The sequence below is a fragment of the Cebidichthys violaceus genome, unplaced genomic scaffold, assembly GCF_023349555.1.
Source record: "Cebidichthys violaceus isolate CVI_PGR_0920_01 unplaced genomic scaffold, fCebVio1.0.p SCAF_35, whole genome shotgun sequence".
In the NCBI taxonomy this organism is placed as follows: domain Eukaryota; kingdom Metazoa; phylum Chordata; class Actinopteri; order Perciformes; family Stichaeidae; genus Cebidichthys; species Cebidichthys violaceus.
The window spans coordinates 293805-320936 of record NW_027176539.1 but is presented as its reverse complement, the minus strand read 5'-3'; the positions used below and the strand labels follow the sequence as shown (position 1 = coordinate 320936).

General features: G+C 40.3%; 1 protein-coding gene across 4 annotated transcripts in view; it reads left to right on the top strand.

Annotated features, from left to right (window-relative positions):
* Positions 1–2580: 2580 nt before the first annotated feature.
* Positions 2581–27132, top strand: part of LOC137883739 (cyclin-dependent kinase-like 5) — a 34867-nt gene continuing 10315 nt past the window's right edge. For 3 of the 4 annotated variants that reach the window (XM_068725348.1, XM_068725346.1, XM_068725349.1), the window contains exons 1-8: positions 2581–2702; positions 6887–7092; positions 9383–9417; positions 22839–22884; positions 22989–23125; positions 23625–23745; positions 24826–24885; positions 26478–26568. In XM_068725348.1, the coding sequence (XP_068581449.1) occupies positions 7029–7092; positions 9383–9417; positions 22839–22884; positions 22989–23125; positions 23625–23745; positions 24826–24885; positions 26478–26568 (554 nt within the window). In that variant the 5' untranslated portion in view covers positions 2581–2702; positions 6887–7028. Of the gene's footprint in view, positions 2703–3807; positions 4013–6886; positions 7093–9382; positions 9418–22838; positions 22885–22988; positions 23126–23624; positions 23746–24825; positions 24886–26477; positions 26569–27132 lie in introns of all 4 variants that reach the window. The other variant, XM_068725347.1, reaches the window with a different exon arrangement.

The window sequence follows — 27132 nt, the reverse complement described above, 5'->3', positions numbered from 1 at the left end:
GTTAGTGTAATAGGTTGTTGTTGTGTTATTGGGAAGGGATGACATTATTTATTTATATTTACAAAGGAAAAATAATAATCATTGTTTACAAATAATATATATATTTACTGAATTATGAATGTGAATAGGAATGAATGTCTTGATCTAACAACTAAAGGCAAAATGCTGCTATTTAAAAAAAATGAATGTGAAGGAAAAAATACAATTTAATAAGTTAACAAAGTGAATTAAACAGAACAGATGTTTTCATTAAATAAAGACTAGATCACATATAATATTTTTAAATTATGAAACAGAATAATACAAAAGAGATGATATGGATATTAAATCCCAAAACTGATGAACTGATTAAAACAAAAAAAAACCTCTAAATTTAAAACATTCCATTTCTATGAAAGTTTTTTTGACCTTTCTAACCAAAACGTTGACAACTCGCTCAGGGATACGTCATCACATTCGTCAAATAGCGGAACATGACTCAGAACAATCTCTCTCATATCGGTTTAAAACGTGTGTGTTTTCCCCGCCTACGAATTCCCCTCCACGGTCTAGATCATTCTAATCAGAACAAACGTCGTCAGTCCAAATGTTCAAGCAGCGTTCAGCACATGTGGAAACTCCCAAAGTAGTGAAAATGTGTACTTCAACAAAAGAGACTATAATGAAGGAGAGCTATATGTCTGTCTTTTATTTTGAAATGATTGTGTTTTGCTGTATGGTTTCACTCGGACTTCATCCAAATGGTTCATGACAGCGAAGTCAACATTCATCTGGCAGAGATAGTCTCTCTGGAGTTTGACCCATCTGATTATGTCATAAAATAAAAGACATTTTCATGGATTAAACTCCCTTAAAGTATTTAATATGTAAACAATAAAAGATCCATCTCCAACAACAGCTACATGAAATGCTACTTACATAACAATGCATCAGTAATAATAATTAAATATGACGTATTTAAACTCGTTTTCCTGCATTCTGCACTTTCCACTGATACATTGATTCACTGATTCATTCACATTTTGAATGCATAATCATGCTCATAATCTGTGAGAACTTAACAGAGAATGAGCCGATTGATATTCAGCAAATCAATAACCAATTCCAAAACAAATCGAATGGAATAATTCACATAAGATATAGAAATATCTCGTAAAAAAATGGCAATATTGTGTTTTTTGCCATTAACTCTCCAATAAAATCTGAATTATTCCGTTATTCATATTTTTATTGGTGAAAAGTGATGTTACATTAAACAAAACACGTGTCTTTTTTAGATGTAATCAATCAAGAGAGCATTAATGAAATACAGAACAATAACTTTAGTACTATTTTGAGGGCAAACCGCACATCACCCACTATTCAGATACAGTGTTGGGTTTCATCCTGTAGGGGGCAGCATAGATTCACGTGACAGCATGTCCATGGGAGAAACAACTGTAAAGACCCTTCAGCGTTTTAAATATCAATAGTTCATATTTGGTTTGACTGACGTTGAACGCGGGACCTCATCGGCAGATTTCTGTTTTATTTGCACTCCTCAGAATTCATGTTTTTTAATTTTCTATTCATGATGATGAGGAAAATATATAACGATCGCCTCTCTGTTCACCAAAAACTAAATGTATAACCACAGCCCGGTTGACACTTAGAATGATAGACGTTGGAATAAACACAACGGCAAAAAAAAAATAAGAGTGAAAGAAAAAAACGGTTCATAATTATAAACAATTGCGTGAACCGACGATGTGATGAAGGCCCCTCTAGCAGTGTCCCCTTCCAGTGGAGAAAACGAGATGGATGGGCCTCTAGGGTGCCCTTTGACCCCCCCCCCCCCCTTCACTTGGAGAAAGTGTGATCATGTGCCGTCTATAGTGTGACCTTCCAACAGAGACCATGTGATCAAGTGGCCTTACAGTAGAGAAAAAAAATGGGCTGCAGTGCCACAGTGGGTTCCCTTAAAATGGAGAAAATGTAATATATATATATATATATATATATATATATATATTTATAAATATATAAATATATATATATATATATATTTATAAATATATATATATATATATATATATAAATATATATATATTTATAAATATATATAGGCTGCCCTGTATACATGCTGGAACACTTTACCACTACATGCAGCTGGTGCCCTCTTTATTCAGTCCACCACTGGTTTAGTGAGTTAGTGAGGGTTGAAAAGCGACACTACCCTTGAGCAAGGCAGATTTACAACATGTCTCTGGCTTGTGTTGCTTTACACGTATAGTGTAGCCCATAGATTATGCTTTCGTACTGAAGGCAGGCTGTGATCTTGTGGATTATGTAATTGAGAAATTAGAACAATAATATCCCACCTCATACGAAACACCCTCAGACCGCAACACAGTTTTCTTCTTCCCCCCACCCTCCATCCCTCCCTCCCCTCCCTCCCCGCCCCGCCCCCTTGTTGCTGCCGTTCTGCTCTCTGGTTGGTCCAAACCAAGGGGGCGTTCGAATAAACAAGCGCTGAACTCGTTGTCATTGGCCCGTCGTCTACGCCACTCACTCTGTTGCCTGGCGATCCTGCTCGCTTGCAGCTCGTCAACCGCACGATCCAGTTACTGGAGCTTGCCTGCTGCAATGAAAATACCTCCGTCGGTGGGTGGATATAAACGGGCCCGGTTCCATCATTTTCTCCCCAAAAAAACAGTGACCGAGTGAGTAGTTCATATTTCATATCTCCAAATAGAGAAGAATCTCTGTTAATATCTTCAGTTCAGGCTCTCGAGACATGCAGCGTGGAGGTTTTTTTTTTTTTTAACATAATTTGCGTTTTTAATATATGTTTTTTTTGGGAATCAGGCCGAACAACAACTAACGTTTAATTATAACGTATCCAACCAGAGTCCATGCTGGGAATAAAACAAGTGAGGACATTTGTAGCAAGTTGTGCTGAGTGTCGCCATATGTGTCTGACTTGTTGGATTTTTTTTTTTGTATTGCTGCTGCTGCTGCTGCTCTGCATTGAAAAAATGTTGGAGCTGCATTCATTCTGTTGGGGAAGTCGTAGTTAACGCGCGCGCGCGCACACACACACACACACGCACACACACACACACACACACACACACACACACACACACACACACTTGAACGCAACGTTACAGCACAGCCAGAGTCCATGTTTAAAAAAACAATAATTTTTAAAGCCACATTTGTGTGTTTGCTGCTGCTGTTGAGGACGTGAGAGATTTATATCAATAAAGCAATAATGTGTGACAGATATCTACATAAACATGACTTATTATTTAAGTCATAATGTAACATTTTACCATTATTGTAAATGTTTGCTGGCTGTTTTTAATATTGTTTTGTTGCTCACAAAAAAATGTGTTGTCAAAGTGCCTCAAATGGCAGTGACGTAAGAATTGTTAATGCAAAAAAATCAAAAACAAATCGTACCACTATAATTTTACTGATCATAAACGCCAGTTCAGGTAAAGATAATACTGCTATTGATCACAAGAGGTGGCTTTCAAAGTCCTGCATTTTTGAATTCCTCAGACTCGGTCCATTACCACGCATGAGTCATTCTGTTGATAGAGACAAAATATATGGTCCACACACAGCAGTGCCCAGTGCATTCCTGCTCATATTAGCCTACTAGGGTCTGGGGCCTGGAGAGTATTTGGCAAAAAAAAAAAAATCTGCTCTGGAAATAACAACAGGCTGCATGCCGCTGTGTGTAGGTTGTGAAAGGAGGAGAAGGAAGGAAGCACATTAACGACCAAAAAGTCTTTTTCTTTTCCTCCTCCTCTGCAGCCATTGTCTTGCATCATCATCATCATCATCCTCCTCAAGTTCACCTGCAGTTTGCTGTCAGTTCACTGGTGTTGATGGCGTTCGGCTGAGTGACACAATGGAGTAATAGACCACACGGCGGCGTTTAAGTGTTCCCGGAGACCAGAGTTTACTTTAGTCTTTTTGAATGCCGATGAGCAGCTTTTCTGTGCCCACAGCACCGTAGGTAGGTAGACCGGGAGGTGTGTGTGTGTGTGTGTGTGTGTGTGTGTGTGTGTGTGTGTGTGTGTGTGTGTGTGTGTGTGTGTGTGTGGAGCTATACGCAAGTCCTCCAGCTTCTCCAGCAAGGAGAAGATGAAATGGGGAAAGTGGCGTCTGGAGTCTTGTCTGATTCAATAAGAGTGAAGAGCGTGTGGATACCAGAGGAGGTGCTTTGATCACATTAACAGATTGTGTGGTGCTGATTCACCCTCCGAAAAAAAGAAAGGTAGGAACAACAGGGAGGAACTTGGTATCTTTTCCCATTATTTTCATAATGTGTAGTAAATGATATATGTTTAAAGCATGAAATATGACACTTTAATACATAATTCAAATTAAAGGGGGCTACTGTTTGTACTCATGAATGTCAGTTTACTCGTCAGTGAGAGTTCTCGGTTGTATAATCATATCTTCCGTGGCTCTGGAAGGAGATTACTGAAATCTGACCATTGTCAGGGTGATCTCGAGTTAGACATGAGACCAAAAACCTGTGCGATATGATCGGTGGGATGACGTTTGACAGATGAGGGGCCTTTAACAGGCAGGGAAGTGTGATCCATCATCAGTCCTGCTTTATTTACAATTTCCATTGGAGTGAAAACAGTGGAATTGTGCTTCAGTTTTAGCCATAGAAATAGAGCATGAGTAGAACGGAGATTAAACTGTTTTCTGTGGTTGTTTGATGGTACAAATTTGAGGTACAAATGAAAAATGGCGGTTGTTGTTAGTTGTTATGGTGACAACACACGTCAGTGGCAGAGGAACCGTTAGCCCAAGGGCCGCTGTTCGGCTCATTTTCTGCAACCGGTGTAGCATTAAAGCATGGTGGAATTAGCAAGCTAGCTAACCCACTGTCCACTAGTTAGCTGCTAGCTTGTTAATTCCACCATGCTTTAGTGCTACACCGGTTACAGAAAATGAGCCGAACAAAGTTGTCACTCATCCATTGATAGCAATTTTCTTTTGTGTGTGGATGAAGCATTAAGTTGTTAAGTTTTATTCATGTGCACTGGCTCTTCACGCTTCACAACGTTACTACTAGAAAACCTCACCTCAGTGAGTCCACTACTTGCCAGAAATCTTTTTAGTTTATACAGAAGCTAACGTGCTACATGATCGCAATGGAAACGGTCCACATAAAGATGGCCGTCGCTCTAACCATCCTGCTACGTTGGTTTGAATGGGAATGTCCATGCTAATCCTATTTTATTTCTATGCGCTACGGGTTTAGCCATAGAAGTATATTGGGAGTAAAACAGACATTTAACTGTTTTCCGTGGTCGTTTGACTAATGCAAAAGAAAATGGCCATTGGTGTTAGTTGTTGGCTAGTTAGCTAGTTAGCTTGTCTTTCCCCAGAGCGGCGAGGACTGAGGCTGAGGAACCGTTAGACCCAGGGCCGCTGGCCACCAGCCCGCTGTTTGGCTCACTTTCTGTAACCAGTGTAGCATTAAAGCATGGCGGAATTAGCAAGCTAGCTAACTAGCTAGCTGTGCACTAGTTAGCTAGTTAGCTTGTCCTTCTCCAGAGCGACGGGGAGTGAGGTGGACGGATCGTTGAACCCAGCACTGCCGCTAGGCACTAGCTCACTGTTGGGCTAATTACCATTGTAGCAGATAAGCATGCTGACATTAGCAAGCTAGCTAACTAGCCAGGTGTCCACTAGTTAGCTAATTCAACCATGCTTTAATGCAACACTTCTTACAGTAAGAGATGAAGAAAGTTGTCACAAGTTGTCTGTTGATAGCAATTTTCTTTCCTATGCTGTGAAAAGAGTGTGTGGATGAAGCATTAAGTTGTTAAGTTTTACTAATTTCCTCTCACTTTCTACTCTTCGTGACGTTACTACTCCACTGGTCGCCTCAGTGAATCTACAACTTGATGTAAGTTTAGTTTTTTAATGGAAGCCAACCTGCTACAATGGTCACAATGGCAACGGTACACTTAAAAATGGCCGCCGCTCTGATCATCCTGCTATGTTGATTTAAATCGGAATGTCCGCGCCAGTCCCATTTCATTTATATGGGTTTAGCCGTCTGGATTCTTACTGTTACATGTTGAAACATGAGTTTTAAGTTGTCAGATTTGTGTTCATAGTGAAAATGGGGCTGATCTATTCAACTCAATTCTATGTTTGTATACTATAGACATTATATACTGGAATTTTAATTCCTGGGTTTTAACTTGAATTGTAATTCCTGTTAATTTCTTCTTTTTTTTACCAAATTGCTGGTTTACGATTTAAGAATACAATAATTATTACAATTCATTTTAAACAATAATTAATAACAGCAAAGTGCATATCTTTGTATTTATTTGTTATATTTAGTTTTACAAAGTTAGGAAAGCAATGTTTAAGTCACTGAGTGAGTCATACAGCTTATTGATTAAACACTGATGTGTCACAGACACAAAGTTTCATATAAATATAGCAATACATAATTATTACAATACTTAAATCAGTGAGTGGGCCACAGGCTCATTTAGCATTTTGTTACGTCCCTCCGTGATATTGACCTAACAGACATTTATTGAAATGAAAATCTTCCAGTCAGGATATCTCAGCCTCTTGCTGCTAAATAGAAGTGCAATACTGAGTCACTGGAGAGACCCTTTAACTCAAGGATGTGGAGCTGTGGAGTGCCAGTTTTGTGCCACTGAAGAACAACTCTGCAAAACCTGCATTAAAAAAAAAAAATCACTTTCTTGAGCTTCTTGTTTTAAAATGGCAAAATATACACAGTTTTGGCTGTTAACCGATGCTCTCTTGAAGCTAACTGGGGAATATGTGTATTTATGTGCATATATGTATGTATAATTTGGTATGTCTTTTTCTGCAGGTGACCTCTGAAGAAGGCATGTGGCGGATACTATGGCTCACAGCCGGCACGCGCCCCTCCGGAGCCGACAGCTGGCCGCCTCACGCCGTCCTGTAGCCGGGCCCGAGCTCCGTGCGCCTCACGCCGCCTACCTTTTGACTTCATGAAGATCCCTGACATCGGTGATGTGATGAATAAATTTGAAGTCCTTGGGATTGTGGGTGAAGGTGAGAGTTCTCATTTGATGCCACGGCAAAATGTAAAGAAAAAAAAAAAAAAAAAATGTCATTCTGGTCCAGTCTCTGGCACACTCACAAATTTTGTTGTAGGGCTTCTCAGTGAGCAATCATTTGATGGTTTTTATTCAATTTGCCCGCAGAACAAAATCTGTTAAAAGCCCGCTCTGCTGTTCATGATTCATGAAGAACAACTCGATAAGGTCAAGGAGAATTGTTTTTTAAACCACGGACACAGTGGAGATGCTGTGACCTGAGTTCATACTCTTTGTGTTGTAAAAATGAAGAGGTGGATTGTGGGATTCTGTTTTTTTGTTGTAAAAATGCCCAATCAGACATGCTGATTTGATAGTTTGTCCCCCCCCCCCCCAAAAAAAAATGCTTCTCATTGTGTGTGTGTGTGTGTGTGTGTGTGTGTGTGTGTGTGTGTGTGTGTGTCGCTAGAAGACAGAGGGAAACTTTGAGCTGGATTTTGAAGGCCGACTGCCCGTTCAAAGAGGAGTCTGTTTGGAATTAAGTCAGCTCTTTTGGTGCCACATTAAACAGTAAAGTTTTCTTCGGTCCAGCTCTACTTAATGGGCTGTGCACTAATGGTTCTGTGCGCTCCACTTCATCCAACATCATAGATTTTTCTTCACTGATCTGGAGGTCAGTCAATTTTGTTCATCATTTAGGACCGAGAGAGCGGCACGTAGAGATGTTCTGGTGCCAATTATTCCTGCCCGATACCGTGTAGCCTACCGATCTGATAACAGTGTTAACAACAAGTGTGTGTGTGTGTGTGTATTCTGTGTTTGTGTGTGTGTGTGTGTGTATATAAATGTTTATGGGTATGTATATATGTACGTGTGTGTGTGTATGTATGTATGTATGTATGTATGTATGTATATATACAGTATATGTATATATATTTGTGTATATGTATATATGTATATATATGTGTATGTATATATATGGGTATATATGTGTATATGTATATATGTGTATGTATATATATGGGTATATATGTGTGTATGTATATATGTGTATGTATGTATATATATATATGTGTATGTATATATGGGTATATATGTGAATGTGTATATGTGTATGTATGTATGTACATATGGGTATGTATATGTGTATGTATGTATACGTGTACATATGTATATACATGTACGTACGTATATACATGTACGTATGTATATACGTGTACATATGTATGTGTGTACTGTATGTATTATGTATATGTATGTATATATCTATGTATACTGTATATGTTTATGTATGTGTATATATATGTATGTGTATGTATGCATATTTATATATGTATGTGTGTATATATACAGTATGTATAGTTGTTTGTAGCTAACGATGACATGTGACACGTGTTTTGTGTTGCGATAAACTTTATATATCGTCCCTAAACTTAAGTAATTGGTTCAGTTTTTGAAGCCTTAAGTTTAACTTTCCTTAAGTGTGTGCTGGTGAAGGAACACAGAGCAGTTCATCATATGCTGCTCTGTCCAAGAATTCCTATTGAATCCTCGGTGTGTGTGTGTGTGTGTGTGTGTGTGTGTGTGTGTGTGTGTGTGTGTGTGTGTGTGTGTGTGTGTGTGTGTGTGTGTGTGTGTGAGTGACTGCCAGGGTTGATAACATCACAACTACAGTAGCTTGCCAACACTTGTGTCCTACTTTCTGAGCCTCCTGTTCTTTTTCTTTTTTTTAAAGCGGGGGATGTTTTTCTTTAATTCATGTCAACATGTGAGAAGCATTAAAAAAAAAAACGGATACAACCCTCTGAACCCCAAAACCCGCTGGCGGGATGGAAAAGCATGTTTTCTTGAAATAATCGCCAAAAACTACACCGTTTACCACAGCCAGATGCTGTGAAAACTGTTATAATCGTCAGATTTTCATCTTTCCGACAGTTGTTGAACACATCATGTGTGACAAATGCCTGTCAGAAAAATCAACCGAAACCAAAAACAAAAAATATGATATTTCATCAAAAACATTTTATTCTACTTGTCTCAGTCTGCTCGAGAATTATTGGCATTTGTTAGCATTGTTAGCATTGTTAGTATTGTTAGCATTGTTAGCCAAATAAAAAAATCAAATCGACCTAAGGTTTGGTCATTCATGCTGGATCACAGTTTAAAAACTGAATTCATGACTTTTGTTATCGTCTCATGTGGGTCTGATTGAAAGGAAAAATAAGAGTTTGAAATACTTTGAATATTCATGAAATTATTGGCTGTGGTGAATCTCATTTTAACGTACCGTTTCCTTCTTTTTTAAGGTGCCTATGGTGTTGTTTTGAAGTGCCGACACAAGGTAAGATCTTATAGACTTTCATATAATCACCTTGTTACTAATTCATCCAATCGTCAGTTGTTTTTCAAATCCTTATTGTGTTCATTTTACCACATGAAAACATATGGTCACTTCTGTTCATCCGATGAATTTCGGCTGAGGAGGAGTAACATAGAGACGCCGTATACATCTCTAGAAACCTGTCAATCACAGTGTAGCCCCGCCCCTAAAGCATCCCCTGCTTTATGGTCTGTTTGACTCTAAATGGACCATAATGTACTAAATGAACATCATGCTGTATTGAAGAAGACTGTAAACTAGAGATTGAGACCATAAACTCATGTTTACAATGTTTACTGAGGGAATAAATCAAGAGAGAAGTAGAGTCATTTTAGACTAGACTTCTATACAACCAGAGGAGTCGCCCCCTGGTGGACACTAGAGAGAATGCAGCTTTAACACATGAAGCATTGGCTTCACTCGGCAGAACCGAAGGTTGCCTCCTGCCACAAACCAATGAGTGACGTCACGATGACTACGTCCACTTCTTAGATTAAAACCATAGGCTGTATATGTTTGTCTCTCTGCTCTTGTTCGTCCGTGAACGTCCGTCTTCATTTTTTTTCCTCCGTCGTGTAAAAGGAGCTCTGATGGTTTATCTCGAATCAATTCATTCTTTAACACAAGAACAAGGGGGAAAAAAAACAAGAAAGAAACTGTGGAAAGCAGACGACCTGCACTGCAGTAATAATCCTCGTCATCTCAGTCCATCTAAGGACGAGTCTGAGCCAGGAAACGACAGCAATCCAGCCCGAACACACGAGAGACAAACTACCTCATACTACTCCTACGAGTCTTCCTCGTCAAGATCCTCGATGGGGTTTTACAACGTTGAAGTACATCCATCACCTTACCCAGTGCTTCCGTTAGCCAGGTTTCCATCAAGCTAGCCGTAGAAGTGAGGAGAAAAGACGGAATCGCAGCCTATAATTACCGGCCTCTATTCTTCAGACTGGCTGCAAATGCCAAACGTATCCATTTTCTACAACAGAATCCTCAGTCGCACAGCAGACGGAGGCTGTTGCTTTGTCTGTAACACATTTTTCTGTGTTTATACATCATCATTATCATCATCACCATGGTCGCAAATATTCATCACTCTGGTTGTCAGAGCAGGTAGCTGTAAAGCCGGACAGCTGGAGAGTAAAATAATGATGTTTTATGTATTGATTTTGATTTTCTGACTAAATAATCTGTGGTTGAAATAGTTTCATTACATTCTTTATATTTCCATATTGAATTTGTGCAGCTGATGCGTCTAAACGGTTTGTTTATTTCTAGCGGTTTGTTTGTTGATCAGTTGTCTTTAATTCATTATGATATCAGCTAATAAACTCATCTTAATATATAATTATAATTATTATAACTATATTATTGAAGCGCCCTGTAAGCAAGGGTATGTTTCGCTTCACTACAGTGGCCCAAAAATCTATTAATGCAGGTTTAAAGCGGAAGTAAATGATACATTTTATATTAATAATGGTTTAAATTGCAATGTGTAATGTCATTGCTCTGATTAAAAACTACTTTGATCTCGCTTCAATTCTATTGAGAACATGTGGTAGTGGTGAACTTCTGCCTTTTGTGGCTGAAATTAGTATTACAATAACAAACATAAACGAATAAATCACCTGCCAAAACCTTTTTTTTCACCTGCTCTTAAGTCACGAAAGAGAAAACAATTTAAATCAGACGTAGAAAATGAATTAAATCAGACACCAGAATTTATTCTTCTCACTTCCCTCTCGGGGCTTCCGTAGGCCAGCAGACACGGTTGTCAGTTAGCACTTCACCGCTACAGAGCCAGAAATACTCCAGGTTCACATGTAAACTAGGCGTCGTTCTTGACCTCCAGAAGATTTTAACATCCAGATGTTAATTAGTTTGAGAGGAATCAGGAGCTTCCCTCCTCAACAGCTGTGCTGATCGGCTGATGACTTACTGTCTGCAGTGAAGTGCCAGCGCTTTAGTTTAAACAACTAAACATTTAAGGAGATCATTGGCTGGCTTTGTTGTCATGACTCGATTTGACATTAGTTTTATAAAGCTTAATTTGTCATTTTAATGAGCTCATTACACTTTCATTATCTCTCTGGCACGCAACAGAATAACAGCAATCCCCCAAGAAGTCTGACATTCTGCCGCTCTTCTTTTGGTGTGTGTGTGTGTGTGTGTGTGTGTGTGTGTGTGTGTGTGTGTGTGTGTGTGTGTGTGTGTGTGTGTGTGTGTGTGTGTGTGTGTGTGTGCGCGCGTGTGTGTTTTAAAAAAAAATGAATTGTTTGACGTGTGGAAAAAGCTCAGGAGGATGAATCCTCCCGGCTGCAGATCAATATGGACCAGTGCCATCTGGAAAGTATCGTATTGTTGGTGTGAATGAACAAAGGTTCTAACTCGCAGATCTGTGCTGCGTAATTATGTGTGCATATATATATAGATATATATATATATATATATATAGATATATATATATTTGGTGGAGCTGTGAGAACGAGCTGGCTGCAGGAATACGGATGTATTTGTGCAACAACATCGACTCGCAGCTGCTCGTGTTCACTGAACGTCACTTATTTCACCACCGACACGCCCCTCACATTTGGTTGGTACAGTACGTGTATTTAACAGGAATAATTAGATGCGAGAAAGTGACGAGGGGGACAGATTTAGAAAAAGGATGGAAGCAGGAGTGCGCCATTCATCAGCGTCCACATAATAATGTGAATCTATTTCAGAGGCTGCTGCGACGCGTCCGCCCCCTCATTCTCTGTAGGCTTCACAACATGTGAACACCGAAGAGTCGGGGAGAGAAGGTGTAATCTTTTTATTGTCGGCGTAGCAGCCGATGTGCTCTAATGAGATCTGTGGATGATCAATACGCCCAACTGTTGTGGCCATTTGTCATGAAATATCTAAAGCGAAGAGCTGCTGATGCATCATGGGTATGTGGTGCACGCAGGCAGAGTTTGTGCGTTGTGATTTATTTCTACAAAAACTAAGAGGCAAATGTAAAAACATAGCGATCGTGGCTAATAGAAATATGCACAGGCTCACCCAGGTGCATGCTGGTCCTAACCTGCCTACCTACGTATATTTTCACAATTTAAACAATTTAATGAAACTAAACAAAAGAAAACTGTTTAAATCAATCAAAGATCTAATCACAAATGTAATTATTGAACAATCAATCAAGCAATACTACTTATTATGAGTAAAACAAAACTAAAAACTTATTACAGAACAACAAAATATATATAACAAGAAATGAATGTAAACCTAACAAATAGCAAAAGAAGACTCTATCTAAATGTAATAGCAAACATCTAGAATAATCAATCAAACATTACTTCTTATTATGTAAAACTACAGATAAAACTACAGATAAATAGCCAGAGTACTCTGTTTGTACACTGATACTGCTGAGAGTATCTACAGTATATTACTGTATCTCAAACTATCTTATACATAAAAATACAACATCACTATGTACGATATATTAAAAACAACAAAGTTCCCGGAGAAACGGTTGCAGAGATCAGAGACTATCGTCTGTAAAGAGTTAGTAAAGGAGGATAGAAGGGTGTCGAGTTTTAGCTGAAACTCGTTCCAGTCCAGGAGTTTTGTAAATGACCATTTTAATGAGATTGCTAAAGTGTAAATTGTGGTTTCCTGGTGGAGATGTTGAGTCGTGAGCGAAGATATGTGGAGGTTTTACCAGTCATGGTTTCTACTGGTGTAACTGGACCGTCAAGGTTCTACACGCATGTGATCAGATTAATGACACAGTTTAACGTTAACCATCAGAGTGTAAATAAAGTTTTAACGTTAACCATCAGAGTGTAAATAAAGTTTTAACGTTAACCGTCACAGTGTAAATAAAGTTTTAACGTTAACCGTCAGAGGGTAAATAAAGTTTTAACGTTAACCGTCAGAGGGTAAATAAAGTTTTAACGTTAACCGTCAGAGGGTAAATAAAGTTTTAACGTTAATCGTCAGAGGGTAAATAAAGTTTTAACGTTAACCGTCAGAGGGTAAATAAAGTTTTAACGTTAATCGTCAGAGTGTAAATAAAGTTTTAACGTTAACCGTCAGAGTGTAAATAAAGTTTTAATGTTAACCGTCACAGTGTAAATAAAGTTTTAACGTTACCCATCACAGTGTAAATAAAGTTTTAACGTTAACCATCAGAGTGTAAATAAAGTTTTAACGTTAACCATCAGAGTGTAAATAAAGTTTTAACGTTAACCATCACAGTGTAAATAAAGTTGTAACGTTAACCATCACAGTGTAAATAAAGTTGTAACGTTAACCATCACAGTGTAAATAAAGTTGTAACGTTAACCATCACAGTGTAGATAAAGTTTTAACGTTAACCGTCAGTGTAAATAAAGTTTTAACGTTAACCGTCACAGTGTAAATAAAGTTTTAACGTTAACCGTCACAGTGTAAATAAAGTTTTAACGTTAACTATCACAGTGTAAATAAAGTTTTAACGTTAACCCTCACAGTGTAAATAAAGTTCTCCTCCAGTACTCAGTGGAACATGTGGTTCTAGTCTCTGATCTCTGAGCTAGTAACGTTAGCAGCACCGCTAACGGCTAACCAACGGAGGTTCACTTCAGTTACATCGTGATGCCTTCAGGCTCTGCTCAGTGAACATGAGTACTGACTGAAGTTACATTATAACGTTATCATGATGTGTTCACATGTAATCTGTGAAATGTAGTTTTGGTGATAAACCGACTGGTTTATTGAGGATTCCTGGAGGCCTGTAGATTACATCGCTGTAATCTCGTTTAAACCAGGCTGTGTTCTGCAGAGCGGGTAGATGATGCTTTGTTAAGATGTGTTGTGACACGTCGGTCCAAACTCCGCTCTCGTTCGTGCTTAATGAGCCAGAACTTTGCACATAAAAAAAGCAGGCAGAGTTTAATAAGCGACAGAATACAGACTAAACTTTTTATTTCCTCACGGTTCGATGGTTTTAATGGTCGTTAGACGAGTATGAATCAGGAATCAATTAACAGACTTCTCCAAGTCAAGGAGAGAGAAGCCATCACTCCAATTTTAAGGTCCGTTCACCGGCTGCCCATTTGTTGTAGGATTGATTTTAATATTTCACCTCCATACTTTTAAAGCCCTTCATGACCTGAATACATATCTGATCTGCTCTCCCTTAAAGTAAAGAGATGCTAAAAGACGAAAGGGGAACTCGAGGAAACTGGAGTCCACAAAAACCAACGGGTGACATCACAGACGTCCACTTTTACTGTCGGACAGAACGGACAAACCAAACACTGGCTCTGCAGAGAGTCTGTGGTGGTTTTATGTTTTTACATGTCACCTGAAGGCCACACGCTTGTGAAGCTGTGGTAACGTGAGTCCCAGTGTGCAAAACTTTACATTTTTTATTTTAATTTAATCTTTGTAATCTTAATTTTTTTTTTCAATTTTACAATTTAAATATTGTTTTTTTATTTGCAATTTTTTAATTTTTTAATTAATTCTTATTCATGTTTTATTTAATTAACATTTTTGTGATTTTGTTTATTTTTCTAATCTTTTCTTTTCTTTTTTTCTTTATTCTTTATTTTTCTTTTCTTTTCTTTAATTTATTTAATTTTAATTATTTTAATTATTCGATATATAAAACACCCAGATTAAAACTGCAACATGCTGCCATGTCACACTGGGTCACAGAGAAGCTGTAGTTCTGGCTCATCTCTTATTCATTTCTTATAAATGGATGTTTTGGGTTTTCTTTTTTTCTGCTTGATGGGAAAACAGTGTTTTATTTTGGTGCGATTCAGAGATGCTGCAGCTACGTGCACCAGAGACACAGAGACGCTGTTTCATGAAACCCCACGAATTATGCTAATTATGCTAATTCATTTGCAAGGTAAACATTTTTACCTGGTAAACAGCAGCATGTTTACATTCCCGCTCAGGTTTACGAGTGAATTCACAAAGAATGGATCGCGGCCATCAATCGTGAATCACTAATGATTTTACGGCTCAACTGAGTGCAATTTGCCCTTTTTTTTTTTCGTCAACACTACACTGTTTATCAGCCATAAGCTGTAAAAAACTGACATAATTGTCATGATGTCTCTTTCCGACGGTCCTTGAACACATCATGTTTGACGAACGCTTCCATCAGAAACTGCAACAAAAACAAAGCTTAAAATTGTGCACTATTGCCGCCAAATTGATAAAAATATATATTTAGATTTGAATGGAATCACACAGAACACTCCTCTGTGTTTTACTCGGCAAATTCCAGACTCTGGTGACTACATTGCTGGTTGCGTTTCGTCTGTTGACTGAAACCGAGAGAGGAAACCTTTAGCTCCTGCTGGTCCTGAAGTTCATCGACATGAAGGTTTGTTTACTCTCTGGAGATTAGAGACGACTGACCTACATGACGCTCTCTGTGAAACCAGGAACGGGTCTGGACTCTCTGCAGATGCTCTTTTCTCGTTGTTGTAACAAAGCAAATGGAGAGGAAACAGATTCTCGTGACGCGAGTGTTAAACACTGAGCTCGTAGTTCAGGAGTCTTGTATTCCAGAGATTAGCTGTGAACACGACAGATGTGACTTTTATTAGTCCAGATACCTGAAACCTGAGATCGATCAGAAACCAGGTTTCGTCAATAAGTTGACCGAGAGTGTAAGGAAGCTTGTGTCGTTGCTTTATGAGCTTTGAAAAACAACATGTTACATATAGTTACATGGATGTACATTTACTGAATTGTTATTCATCATAAATCTTCAAATTAAAATGGAATTACAATTTAAGTCTAAACCTTTTTTTTTTTTTTTTTACATTTTGATCAAAATAGAACAGACCTCAAAAAGCAAAGCACGTAATAGAAATAATAATAGTAATTTAGCAACAAACGTCATGACGACAGCGTCCACTTCCTTATATATGGTCTGTGGTATTTACCCAAATCAAACCTTGACACAATGCTACTTTATTATCATGTGAATGTTTGCTTCTTTGCAAATTTCGACAGAAACGCCACCGTAGAAATGATTTCAAAACAAAGGAAGCGGTAAACTGGTGTTTCAGATTTCTCTGGGACACCGTCGACTACTTTTTTTTATTTTTTTTTAACCTCTGAAGTCAAATACAAAGGCCTCTCTCTGGGCTAATCTAAATCCTGGATCAGGCTTTCACGTGGCCGGTAGTCCTCTATCAGCAGCAGTGTGAGAAACGTGAGTTACAGAGTAAATTTGTTTTAGCCCTCAGGAATGCACACGACACAAACGGTCTCCTCCTCTATATACTATATATATACAATTTATATAAAAAAAAAATGATTGTGAATTTTGTTTTCACACTACTTACATCAACTACTATGTGGTGACTGTATTCGGAAAAAACTGCTTTAGCTGAGAAAGAATCAAATTAAGAGTTTTGGAGTCAGATGTGAGTGTAGATCGGTGGTTCTCCTCCTGCTCTAACAGACGCTAATGTGACGCATGAAACTTTAATAGAGTTTGTTCCTCTTCGCAGCGGTTGACGTGCGAGAAGAAACGGACCTCTGAATCTTTTTGGGGTTTTTCTCAAGTCTGTAGAAAACTCTGCAGAGAACGATTCAAACCGCGAACACGGCCCCGCCTCTCATCGTCAAAAACGCCGTTTAGATAAACGGTTCAGAGCGTCACGTGATCAGCGTGAGTCATCCTCTTCATCAGCCGGCGAGGAGCCTTGCTGCTCACGGTGAAGGCTGCCTGGAGGCTCCGGTGTGGCATCGGGCCTCGTATTTTCCTGGCACGGTTCAGGTTCACAGAACCCCCCCCCCCTCAGGGTTAAAGACGGACGCCAACACAGAGACGCTCTGATGTTCAGCCAATGAGGACGCAGCGGGCGTCCATTCAGCGATAGGAAACGTATATATAAAGGCCTGTTGACGCACCAAACATCCTCCTGCTATTTAGAGACGGAGCTTCCACAGACGTTTGATTTTACCGTCATTTGACGGTTTAAAGTCGGAGATATTTTGGTGATCTTTGGTTCCAGAGTCTTAAAAGAAATGTAAATTCTCCACATCTGCTGTAGAAAGAGAAGAACAGAGTAGGAGAGAGCGGAGACGTTGTGATGCAGCTGCAGAGTTTACTGACGTATGTGTGCTGATTTTAATATTATTATTATTATTATTATTATTCAGTGGGTTTTATTTCCCATCTGATGTCATGCATTCTATTTATTGTATTTCATCTTTTTTCTGTTATTGTGAAGCTTTCGGGAGATTCCTCACCGATAAGAACGCTATCAACACGTCTGAGACCATTTGTTGTAAACATGAGTTTATGGTCTCAATCTCTAGTTTACAGTCTTCTTCAATACAGCATGATGTTCATTTAGTACATTATGCTCCATTTGGAGTCAAACGGACCATAAAGCAGGGGATGCTTTAGGGGCGGGGCTACACGCTGATTGACAGGTCTCTCTACCAGAGACGTATACGGCGTTTCTATGTCACGCCTCCTCAGTCCAGATATGGTCACTTCCTGTTCACTGGTTGCAAAAAAAAACAACAGTTGTGCTCAGAAGTTGACCTCACGGAGAGCGGTCTCTAAAACATTGTGTGATTTGTGGAAAATGCAGCGTCAGTCTCTGGAAATGATTCCTTACTGTTTGCATTGAGAACGTGAATACATGGAGGCACCAAACACTGGTCCTGAAGGGAGTAGTCAGTGTACTGACCAGATCCATTAAGCCCGTCAGTGTGTCAGCAGCATCGAGTGAGTCACCAGTCCTCTCCTGTTTGTCCTATCTTGATCAGAAATGTTCCTTTTTTTTTAAATCTTTTATTTTAGCATCGCCTCAGCGTCATATTTTAGGTTGCATAACCGATGGCGCTTTTCCCACAGATAATAGAATTGATGTCGGTTGGCTTCAATTTGATTCCTCGGAAATAAGCTGAGTGGCTGTCAGAAACATCGAGATTTATTTAGACGAGAGAGAAAAAAAAAAAAAGAAAAGAAAAAGAAGACGTCCATCCGCCCCCCTTTGAAGGGAACAGTTATTTTTTGCTCCCAGTGAACAGAAACTGGGACAGCAGAGAGAAAAAAAAAAAAGGACTTTCACATCCAGCATTAACTGGGTCACCTTGAGTGGAGCATGATGTGGTTCTATCAGGAGCCGGAGCGACGTAGAGAGGACGGATGTAGAGAGGACGGACGTAGAGAGGACAGGCGTCTCCTGGTAGAATAATTCTGAAGACTGTGAGCCTCAAACACCTGTTGATTTTACCTTTGTGACTCACTGGATGTCAATAATAATAATAATAAATAATGATAAGAATAAATATAAAATTATAATAATGATTGTTATAGTAATTTTTAACTATTTTATTTTTATTTTTATATTTTTTTTAAATATTTTTTTTATATATTTAAAAAAAATATATATATATATTTTTTTTTTATATCACAAAACTTATTGTACACATATATCAAACAGCATGTGAATAAATGCAAGATGAAAATATAAGGTGATCTAATATCATATGCAAACTAACTCTGATTTTTAATTTTTCAAACTTCCATATTTAAAAAAATAAATATGGAAGTGCATATAAAAACACTAAAGTGATACAAAAACAAGCACGATTTAAATACGTCACATTTACAGTAAAACACCATGAATATAATAGAGGATAGAACAGAATGTAAAGAAGAAATATGAAGTGATGTGTTCTCTATACAAACATTTAGAGCGTTTTTATTCCTCCACACGGCTCTCAACATGGCGACGGCTGAGCCGGTCACTAGCAGTTAACGGCGCTAACGGCGCTAACGGCGCTAAAAGTGCAAACAACGTCAACAGCGCTGACAGAGCTAACAGCGTTTACGTGAAACGACGGCTCTTAGCCAACAATGCTAACAGCGCTAACGGTGCAAACTACGGCGAATGTGCTAACAGCGCTAACGGTGTTTATTTTTTTTTATTTTTTATTTTTTATTTATTTTTTTATTTTATTTACATGGGGGGGGGGGGGTGTGCTTTGTTTCCTGTTTCCTTCTAGTTGCCGTCACTTTGAGCGCCACCTGTCGGTCCTCTGCTTTACCTGAAGCGCTGCTGTTCACAGATGCTCAGAGGGCAACAGAGATACATTTTAAAGTCCTTTTTTTATTCTTCCTGCCAGCGACTGAAAGTCTTCGTCGTCTTTAAGCGCTCATCCTCCCAGAGATCCACCGGGTTGTTATTAACACGTCTCACGAGTCGAGCGGTTTGTCTCTGAGCTCCTTGTTTGGACGGTGTGAACAGAGACGCGACACGAGATCTTGACGTTGTTCATGTGATCTCGTTGGGCTCCGTGCCTCATAATGATGGACTCAGTGGTATCAGTGTGGTTTGTTTTTTTTAGTTTGCTGCAAGACTTTGGAAACATGCACTTCAGAACGGGTGGAAGAAATAGTGACGGTGTTGATGTGACTGCTGACTAACTGTGCAACAGGATTCTGAAATGAATGAATAACTTAGTGATTAATTATGTTCTTTTCACCATTTCCAGTGGGTGATATTTACATAGTTACAAAACTCATGCGTCCGTGTCTAAATTTCATGAAACTTAACACCTAATAGACCACATTCGTTTCTTTTCTTTAGCTTTCTCTCGGCTTGTGAATGTACTGTATACTGAACCTGAGGGTATCCCGGTCTTAGGAGGTATAGGTGTCCCGGTTTGACCCGGGTGTTTGAGTCCGGGTCGTGGGAGAACGGACAACATGTTCATAGTAAATAATAATTTACACAGCTTTGTTTTTTTTTTCTTTTTCTCTCTCCCACACAAATGAGCCTCAGAGTCCGTCGCCACATGGGAATTCCTAAAGAGCTTAAAATAAATCATTGCACAAAAAGGTTGGGAGCAGCTGGTGTGCTGCGCACGAACGCGCTCGCGTTGTACGCCGCCGAACTTAATCGAGCCGTGAACGTTAACAAATGAGAGATTAATGCCAACGCAGGTGGACTTAGCATCTGAAAACAGTGTGCATTTTATTGGCTTTGCATGACTTCCGTGCTGCGGTTTGGACTTAAAGCAGAAATGAAATGAAGTGACTTGAATGATTTGTGTCGTTGAGAAATGGAGAAACATAACTTGGCTCTCTGAAGTTGTGAAGTCAAGAGTTCGGTGTTTTTTCTTTGGAAGACCATTTCTGACAGTGTGATGGAAAAACAAGATTCTACAAAGTAGTTATGATGAGAAATATTATAAATGCTAAGGGTTAGGGTCTGAAAGTGACTCGGTAAATCTCCGAATAATAATTTAGTATCTCAAATGAATGACTCACTATCTCAAAATAAGGAGTTTGTATCTCAGCATCTCCCGATCGCCTTTTGATTTCCTCCATCGCTCGGCGAGTGACGCTCAAGAAAGTTGACCCCGCCGTGAGTCATCTTGTGTTCACTGTGATCCACGGTGGTGTGGTGTGTGATGCTGGAGGGGGGGGGGGAACTGGGGCACAGCTCTGAGCCATCGGCAGAAATACCAGACCTAAGTAGGACATGTCGAGAAACGGGGCTAGTGGCGGGAGGACGACTTGTCGAAGTGTCTCTCGGTTCTTTGTTTGTTTCGTGTCACTCATGATTGTTTATTTCAGAATTTTTGGATTGTAACACTGGTGGTTGGTCCTTGTTGGAGTTTGATTTATCATAATAACACCATCAACTATATCTATTTGTTTAAATATATCTAAATATATGAAACTCACACATGTGACATCCGCATATTGAGAACTAGAGCGTGGTCTGAGTCGGTCCACATGCAGCCTGTTTGCCTTCGAAAGGATCAGAGTCTCTTGTAGAGAGACTGCTGAGGGGGAGCAGGTGCATGGTGAGGCTGTCATGGACAAGGCAAGCGAAAGGCCGCCGGTGCTGTGAGAGCTGGTCTGAACTGAGAGGAGTCGCGTTATGCTAGGCGGCACCAGAGAAAAGGCTTTCAGCTCCCACTAGAAAGATGAAGTTGACCGTGACACACTGGCTACATGCAATACTCGCGTTAGAAAACCCGTACGAACATAACTCACACCCACGCGACAGGAAGAGAAACCTGTGATTTCAAAGAGGAAGAGCTAAAAAGGGCAAATCCGGTGTCAGCCACACTTTATAAGAGTATGTACGGACAGAATAAGTCAGTGACTGTCCGGAGAATGACTCAGGTTGTGTTCTTTGCTTGAAGAATAAACTCTATTGCATCAAACTCACTTCTTCAAAGATCATCAGGTATTAATAGGTATGAAGTATAGAAGAAGAGTAGAGTTGGGGATCAATAGTTTAGACTTCATCAACTAGTCCGGTCTGAACTTCTTTTCCACGACATCCTCTGCCTGTCAGACTACGCTCTGGGTCTAAAGGATCCTTGTAGTTGGTCCTCTGCTTGTCAGACTACGCTCTGGGTCCATAGGATCCTTGTAGTTGGTCCTCTGCCTGTCAGACTACGCTCTGGGTCCATAGGATCCTTGTAGTTGGTCCTCTGCCTGGCAGACTACGCTCTGGGTCTATAGGATCCCGGTAGTTGGTCCTCTGCCTGTCAGACTACGCTCTGGGTCCATAGGATCCTTGTAGTAGGTCCTCTGCCTGTCAGACTACGCTCTGGGTCCATAGGATCCTTGTAGTAGGTCCTCTGCCTGTCAGACTACGCTCTGGGTCCCTAGGATCCTTGTAGTTGGTCCTCTGCCTGTCAGACTACGCCCTGGGTCCATAGGATCCTTGTAGTTGGTCCTCTGCCTGTCAGACTACGCTCTGGGTCCCTAGGATCCTTGTAGTTGGTCCTCTGCCTGTCAGACTACGCCCTGGGTCCATAGGATCCTTGTAGTAGGTCCTCTGCCTGTCAGACTACGCTCTGGGTCCCTAGGATCCTTGTAGTTGGTCCTCTGCCTGTCAGACTACGCCCTGGGTCCATAGGATCCTTGTAGTTGGTCCTCTGCCTGTCAGACTACGCTCTGGGTCCATAGGATCCTTGTAGTAGGTCCTCTGCCTGTCAGACTACGCTCTGGGTCCCTAGGATCCTTGTAGTTGGTCCTCTGCCTGTCAGACTACGCCCTGGGTCCATAGGATCCTTGTAGTAGGTCCTCTGCCTGTCAGACTACGCTCTGGGTCCATAGGATCCTTGTAGTAGGTCCTCTGCCTGTCAGACTACGCTCTGGGTCTATAGGATCCTGTAGTTGGTCCTCTGCCTGTCAGACTATGCTCTGGGTCTATAGGATCCCGGTAGTTGGTCCTCTGCCTGTCAGACTACGCTCTGGGTCTATAGGATCCTTGTAGTTGGTCCTCTGCCTGTCAGACTATGCTCTGGGTCAACAGGACACTATGATGACGTTTAAACAGCAGCATTGATTGATAGATTTTCTCTCATTTCTTTTTTTTTTGCAGGACACCAATGAAATCGTGGCCATAAAGAAATTCAAGGACAGCGAAGGTAAGTGGACGACAGAGAAATTCATCATCTTCGTCTCATCTTCATCTCATCTTCATCCCCACACAATGACCCTGACTCCGCCCTTCTGTCTCCCGTCCAATCAGAAAATGAGGAGGTCAAAGAAACGACGCTGCGGGAGCTCAAGATGCTCCGCACCCTCAAGCAGGAGAACATCGTCGAGCTGAAAGAGGCGTTCCGAAGACGAGGGAAGCTCTATCTCGTCTTTGAGTATGTGGAGAAGGTGAGCCTCTTCTTCTGTCAACCCTCTGAACAAAACAACACCTTTAATCACAGCCAGGAGCTGTAAAAACGTCCTTATCGTCTCCGACGGTCTTTGAACACATCATGTGCCGAGTGAAAAAGGAAACCAAACCAAAGCTTAATATTGTGATATTTCATCAAAAACATTTTTATTCTACGTTTTAATAAAAATATCGGCATAAATAAACCGTTCGCTTTAACCAGATTGTGTAAAAAACATAAAATTCTGAGCTCATCAACGCAACTATGAAGACATGATTGATTCATCTGACACCAACAGTCATGTGACAACAAATCAGAGAAACTTTGACTGAACTTCAGGAAGTGAACAGAGAGAGGAGAGAGGAGGCTGGAGAGAATAGTTCTGTATAAACAACACGTAGAGCCTCCTTCCAACACTGGCAACACTTGTAGACACTTGGAACCATGTTGGTTATAGAGATTCCATTGTCGTTCTCTTTGTCGTGTTGCTCTTTCAGAACATGCTGGAGCTGCTCGAGGAGTTACCCAACGGGGTGCCGACTGACAAAGCGCGCAGCTACATCTACCAGCTGATCAGAGCCATTCACTGGTGCCATAAACACGACATCGTTCACCGAGGTAATGTCTCAATTAATACCCTTTTTTTTTTTTTTTTTTGTCTTTACTTTATTGGGACACATAATGAAAAACACTTGAGAGAGAAGAGACGTTCAGGTGCGTGCACAGAGGGCGGTATTTACCACTTCACCATCTGTGCTCAGATTTGTATTCAATTCAATTGTTCTTCTGTTTTAACAAAGAGAAAGAACCAATGCTGCACATGTTCAGTGTGAAATGTTTTTATGGCATCTCTTTGTATCACTCCACAAATCAGAAAACACTGTCAACAGACATAAAAACATCTATTTCCTCCATGTTTGTATTAATAAACGTAGTATAAATGAGTGTGTGGACAAAGCCCTCTGTAGAAAGCTTCAGCACACAGAGAGGAATGAAGGTGTGAAGTTTGGTGGATGTCAGAACTACTGAAGTGGAGATTTCTGGATCAGAGTGTGAGAAAAACTCCATTGATAGAAAAGCTCCTTTAAAGAGACGTTTAGTTAAAGTCCAGACATTTAGAAGAGTCTCCAGGTGAAGAGGGTCACAACATGAACTAGTAGATATCACCATCAAACTTCACCACTTCATCACCCACACCAACACCAGGAGTTATTCTGTTACAAGTTCACTGAAATGTCATGTTTAAATATCCCAAATTTTGGGTGAATTTGGGAGAAATCTACAGACGTAAACAGACAAAGTCGTAAAATAAATGTTTTTAAATGTCACTCTGTTGTTCACGAGATGACCAGCTTTTAGGCGACTCAGTAGCAGGAAACCCAGATGGCCCGTGTGAGTTTATTTGGCTCCCTGAATGCAACAGAGCCGGCGTCCAAATGGCCCGCGGTCCACCCAGCTACACACACATGACACCGTTATCCACCATCTGATGCATGAATTATGGTTCCTCTTTACGATCTGAGAATTTTCACACCGTGGAATTATTATTTTTTTTTAAGGCACTGTGAAAATTTTAATCTTTTTATTTGTATTTTTCTCGATGATATGAAGATGAACATGTGGAGTGATGATGTAACGATGATGCCAGCTTATGTGTGTGCCCCCCCCCCCCCCTTCCCATCTGTTCTTCCTTCTTAGACATAAAGCCAGAAAACCTTCTCATCAGCTCCGCCGACGTCCTCAAGCTCTGTGACTTCGGTGAGCGCCTCCATCATAAAAAGGAAAAGGCCAAGATGTCCAAAAAAAAAAGGAGTATTTTCAACACAGCCTATATTTGGCTGCAAGCTCGGCGCTTCATCCGGTTATCTAAAACTTTGTGTGTTCTGCTCTGCATCTTTTTTCCCTCATCTCATTCTTGTTGGGAAAACAAGAGGCTGATCGCACGTCGGTTCAATCTGGTAGCGCCACAACATTAACGAGGGGGGGGGGGGGGGTTGGGGGGGGGGGCAACATGATGTAGGCAATCTGGAGTGAGAGACTGGAGACCTGCTGGGTGCTCTCGGTGTCGGCCAAAGAGAGGAGAGAACAGACATATAGGCCAAACAGTTACTGCTGAAGGAGGTTCACGTCTCACTGCACGATTTATTTTTGGGGTTTGAGACGAAACGATTTGGGAATCAGCGTATTTCACTAAAGTGACAGTAGTGACGTTCAGACATGTGTTTGTACGAGCTTCTTTTGGTGAATCTGAATTAACTCTTTAAAACACCAAACATGTATTATCTCCATAATACAGCAGTGATGCCCCTAGTGGACACTAGGGGAATAACATGTATTATCTCCATAATACAGCAGTGATGCCCCTAGTGGACACCAGGAGAATAACATGTATTATCTCCATAATACAGCAGTGATGCCCCTAGTGGACACCAGGAGAATAACATGTATTATCTCTATAATACAGTAGTGATACCCCTAGTGGACACCAGGAGAATAACATGTATTATCTCCATAATACAGTAGTGATGCCCCTAGTGGACACCAGGAGAATAACATGTATTATCTCCATAATACAGCAGTGATGCCCCTAGTGGACACCAGGAGAATAACATGTATTATCTCTATAATACAGTAGTGATGCCCCTAGTGGACACCAAGAGAATAACATGTATTATCTCCATAATACAGTAGTGATGCCCCTAGTGGACACCAGGAGAATAACATGTATTATCTCTATAATACAGCAGTGATGCCCCTAGTGGACACCAGGAGAATAACATGTATTATCTCTATAATACAGCAGTGATGCCCCTAGTGGACACCAGGAGAATAACATGTATTATCTCTATAGGACAAACACGAGAAAATGACTGATGGAAAATAGTAAAAAAATAGTTTACAATGTGATATAATAATATGAATGATTTCATGCTGTAATGGGATCAAACATTCTGGTTTTAATGGGTTTCAATGGGGACTTTTTTTTGTCCTTAAGGGTCTCAGTGTGTTTTGGCTACACGGTTTATTAAAGACTGAGGATCAACTTGCTTAAATACTGTATTTGCCATATGCATTAACATAAACAGGTCCCTTGTGATGTAGGAGGGTTAAACACATTAATGTGACTACTTTTGCCAGTGCAATGTGTCACAAGAGGGCTCGTCATCTCTCCTGTATTCCTGCAGCTTTTCTCGAACTCAGCTGCTTTATAACTTACACCTCTGAATCATAATGAGCGTCCAGAGAGCTGCAGTCATTTTTTTTTTTTTTTTGTAGGTGTCTCATTATGTAGAGCATATCATAAAGCTCCTCATTATACTATATTGCCTCCCTCTGTCTTCTCTTGCCAGGCTTTGCACGTAATCTCTCCGAGGGGACGGATGCCAATTACACGGAGTACGTGGCCACGAGATGGTACCGCTCTCCAGAGCTCCTGCTCGGGTAAGTCCGCTATTGTATCAGGCCGGCTACATGTATGCAGATGTAATAAAAAAAGGGATATTTTCCAACCGATAAACTGAAGTCACCATATTTGGACTGAGGAGGAGTGACGTAGAGACGACGTGTACTGTCAATCAGTGTGTAGCCCCGCCCCTAAAGCATCCCCTGCTTTCTGGTCTGTTTGACTCTAAATGGAGCATAATGTACTAAATGAACATCATGCTGTATTGAAGAAGACTGTAAACTAGAGATTGAGACCATAAACTCATGTTTACAATGTTTACTGAGGGAATAAATCAAGAGAGAAGTAGAGTCATTTTAGACTAGACTTCTATACAACCAGAGGAGTCGCCCCCTGGTGGACACTAGAGAGAAGTAGAGTCATTTTAGACTAGACTTCTATACAACCAGAGGAGTCGCCCCCTGGTGGACACTAGAGAGAATGCAGCTTTAACACACGAAGCTTTGACTTCACTCGGCAGAACCGGAGGTTGCCGTCTGATTCCAAGGTGTAGAATCTAAAGAACCTCAGAGTGTTCCTTGCCAGGATATTGTTCCTGACAG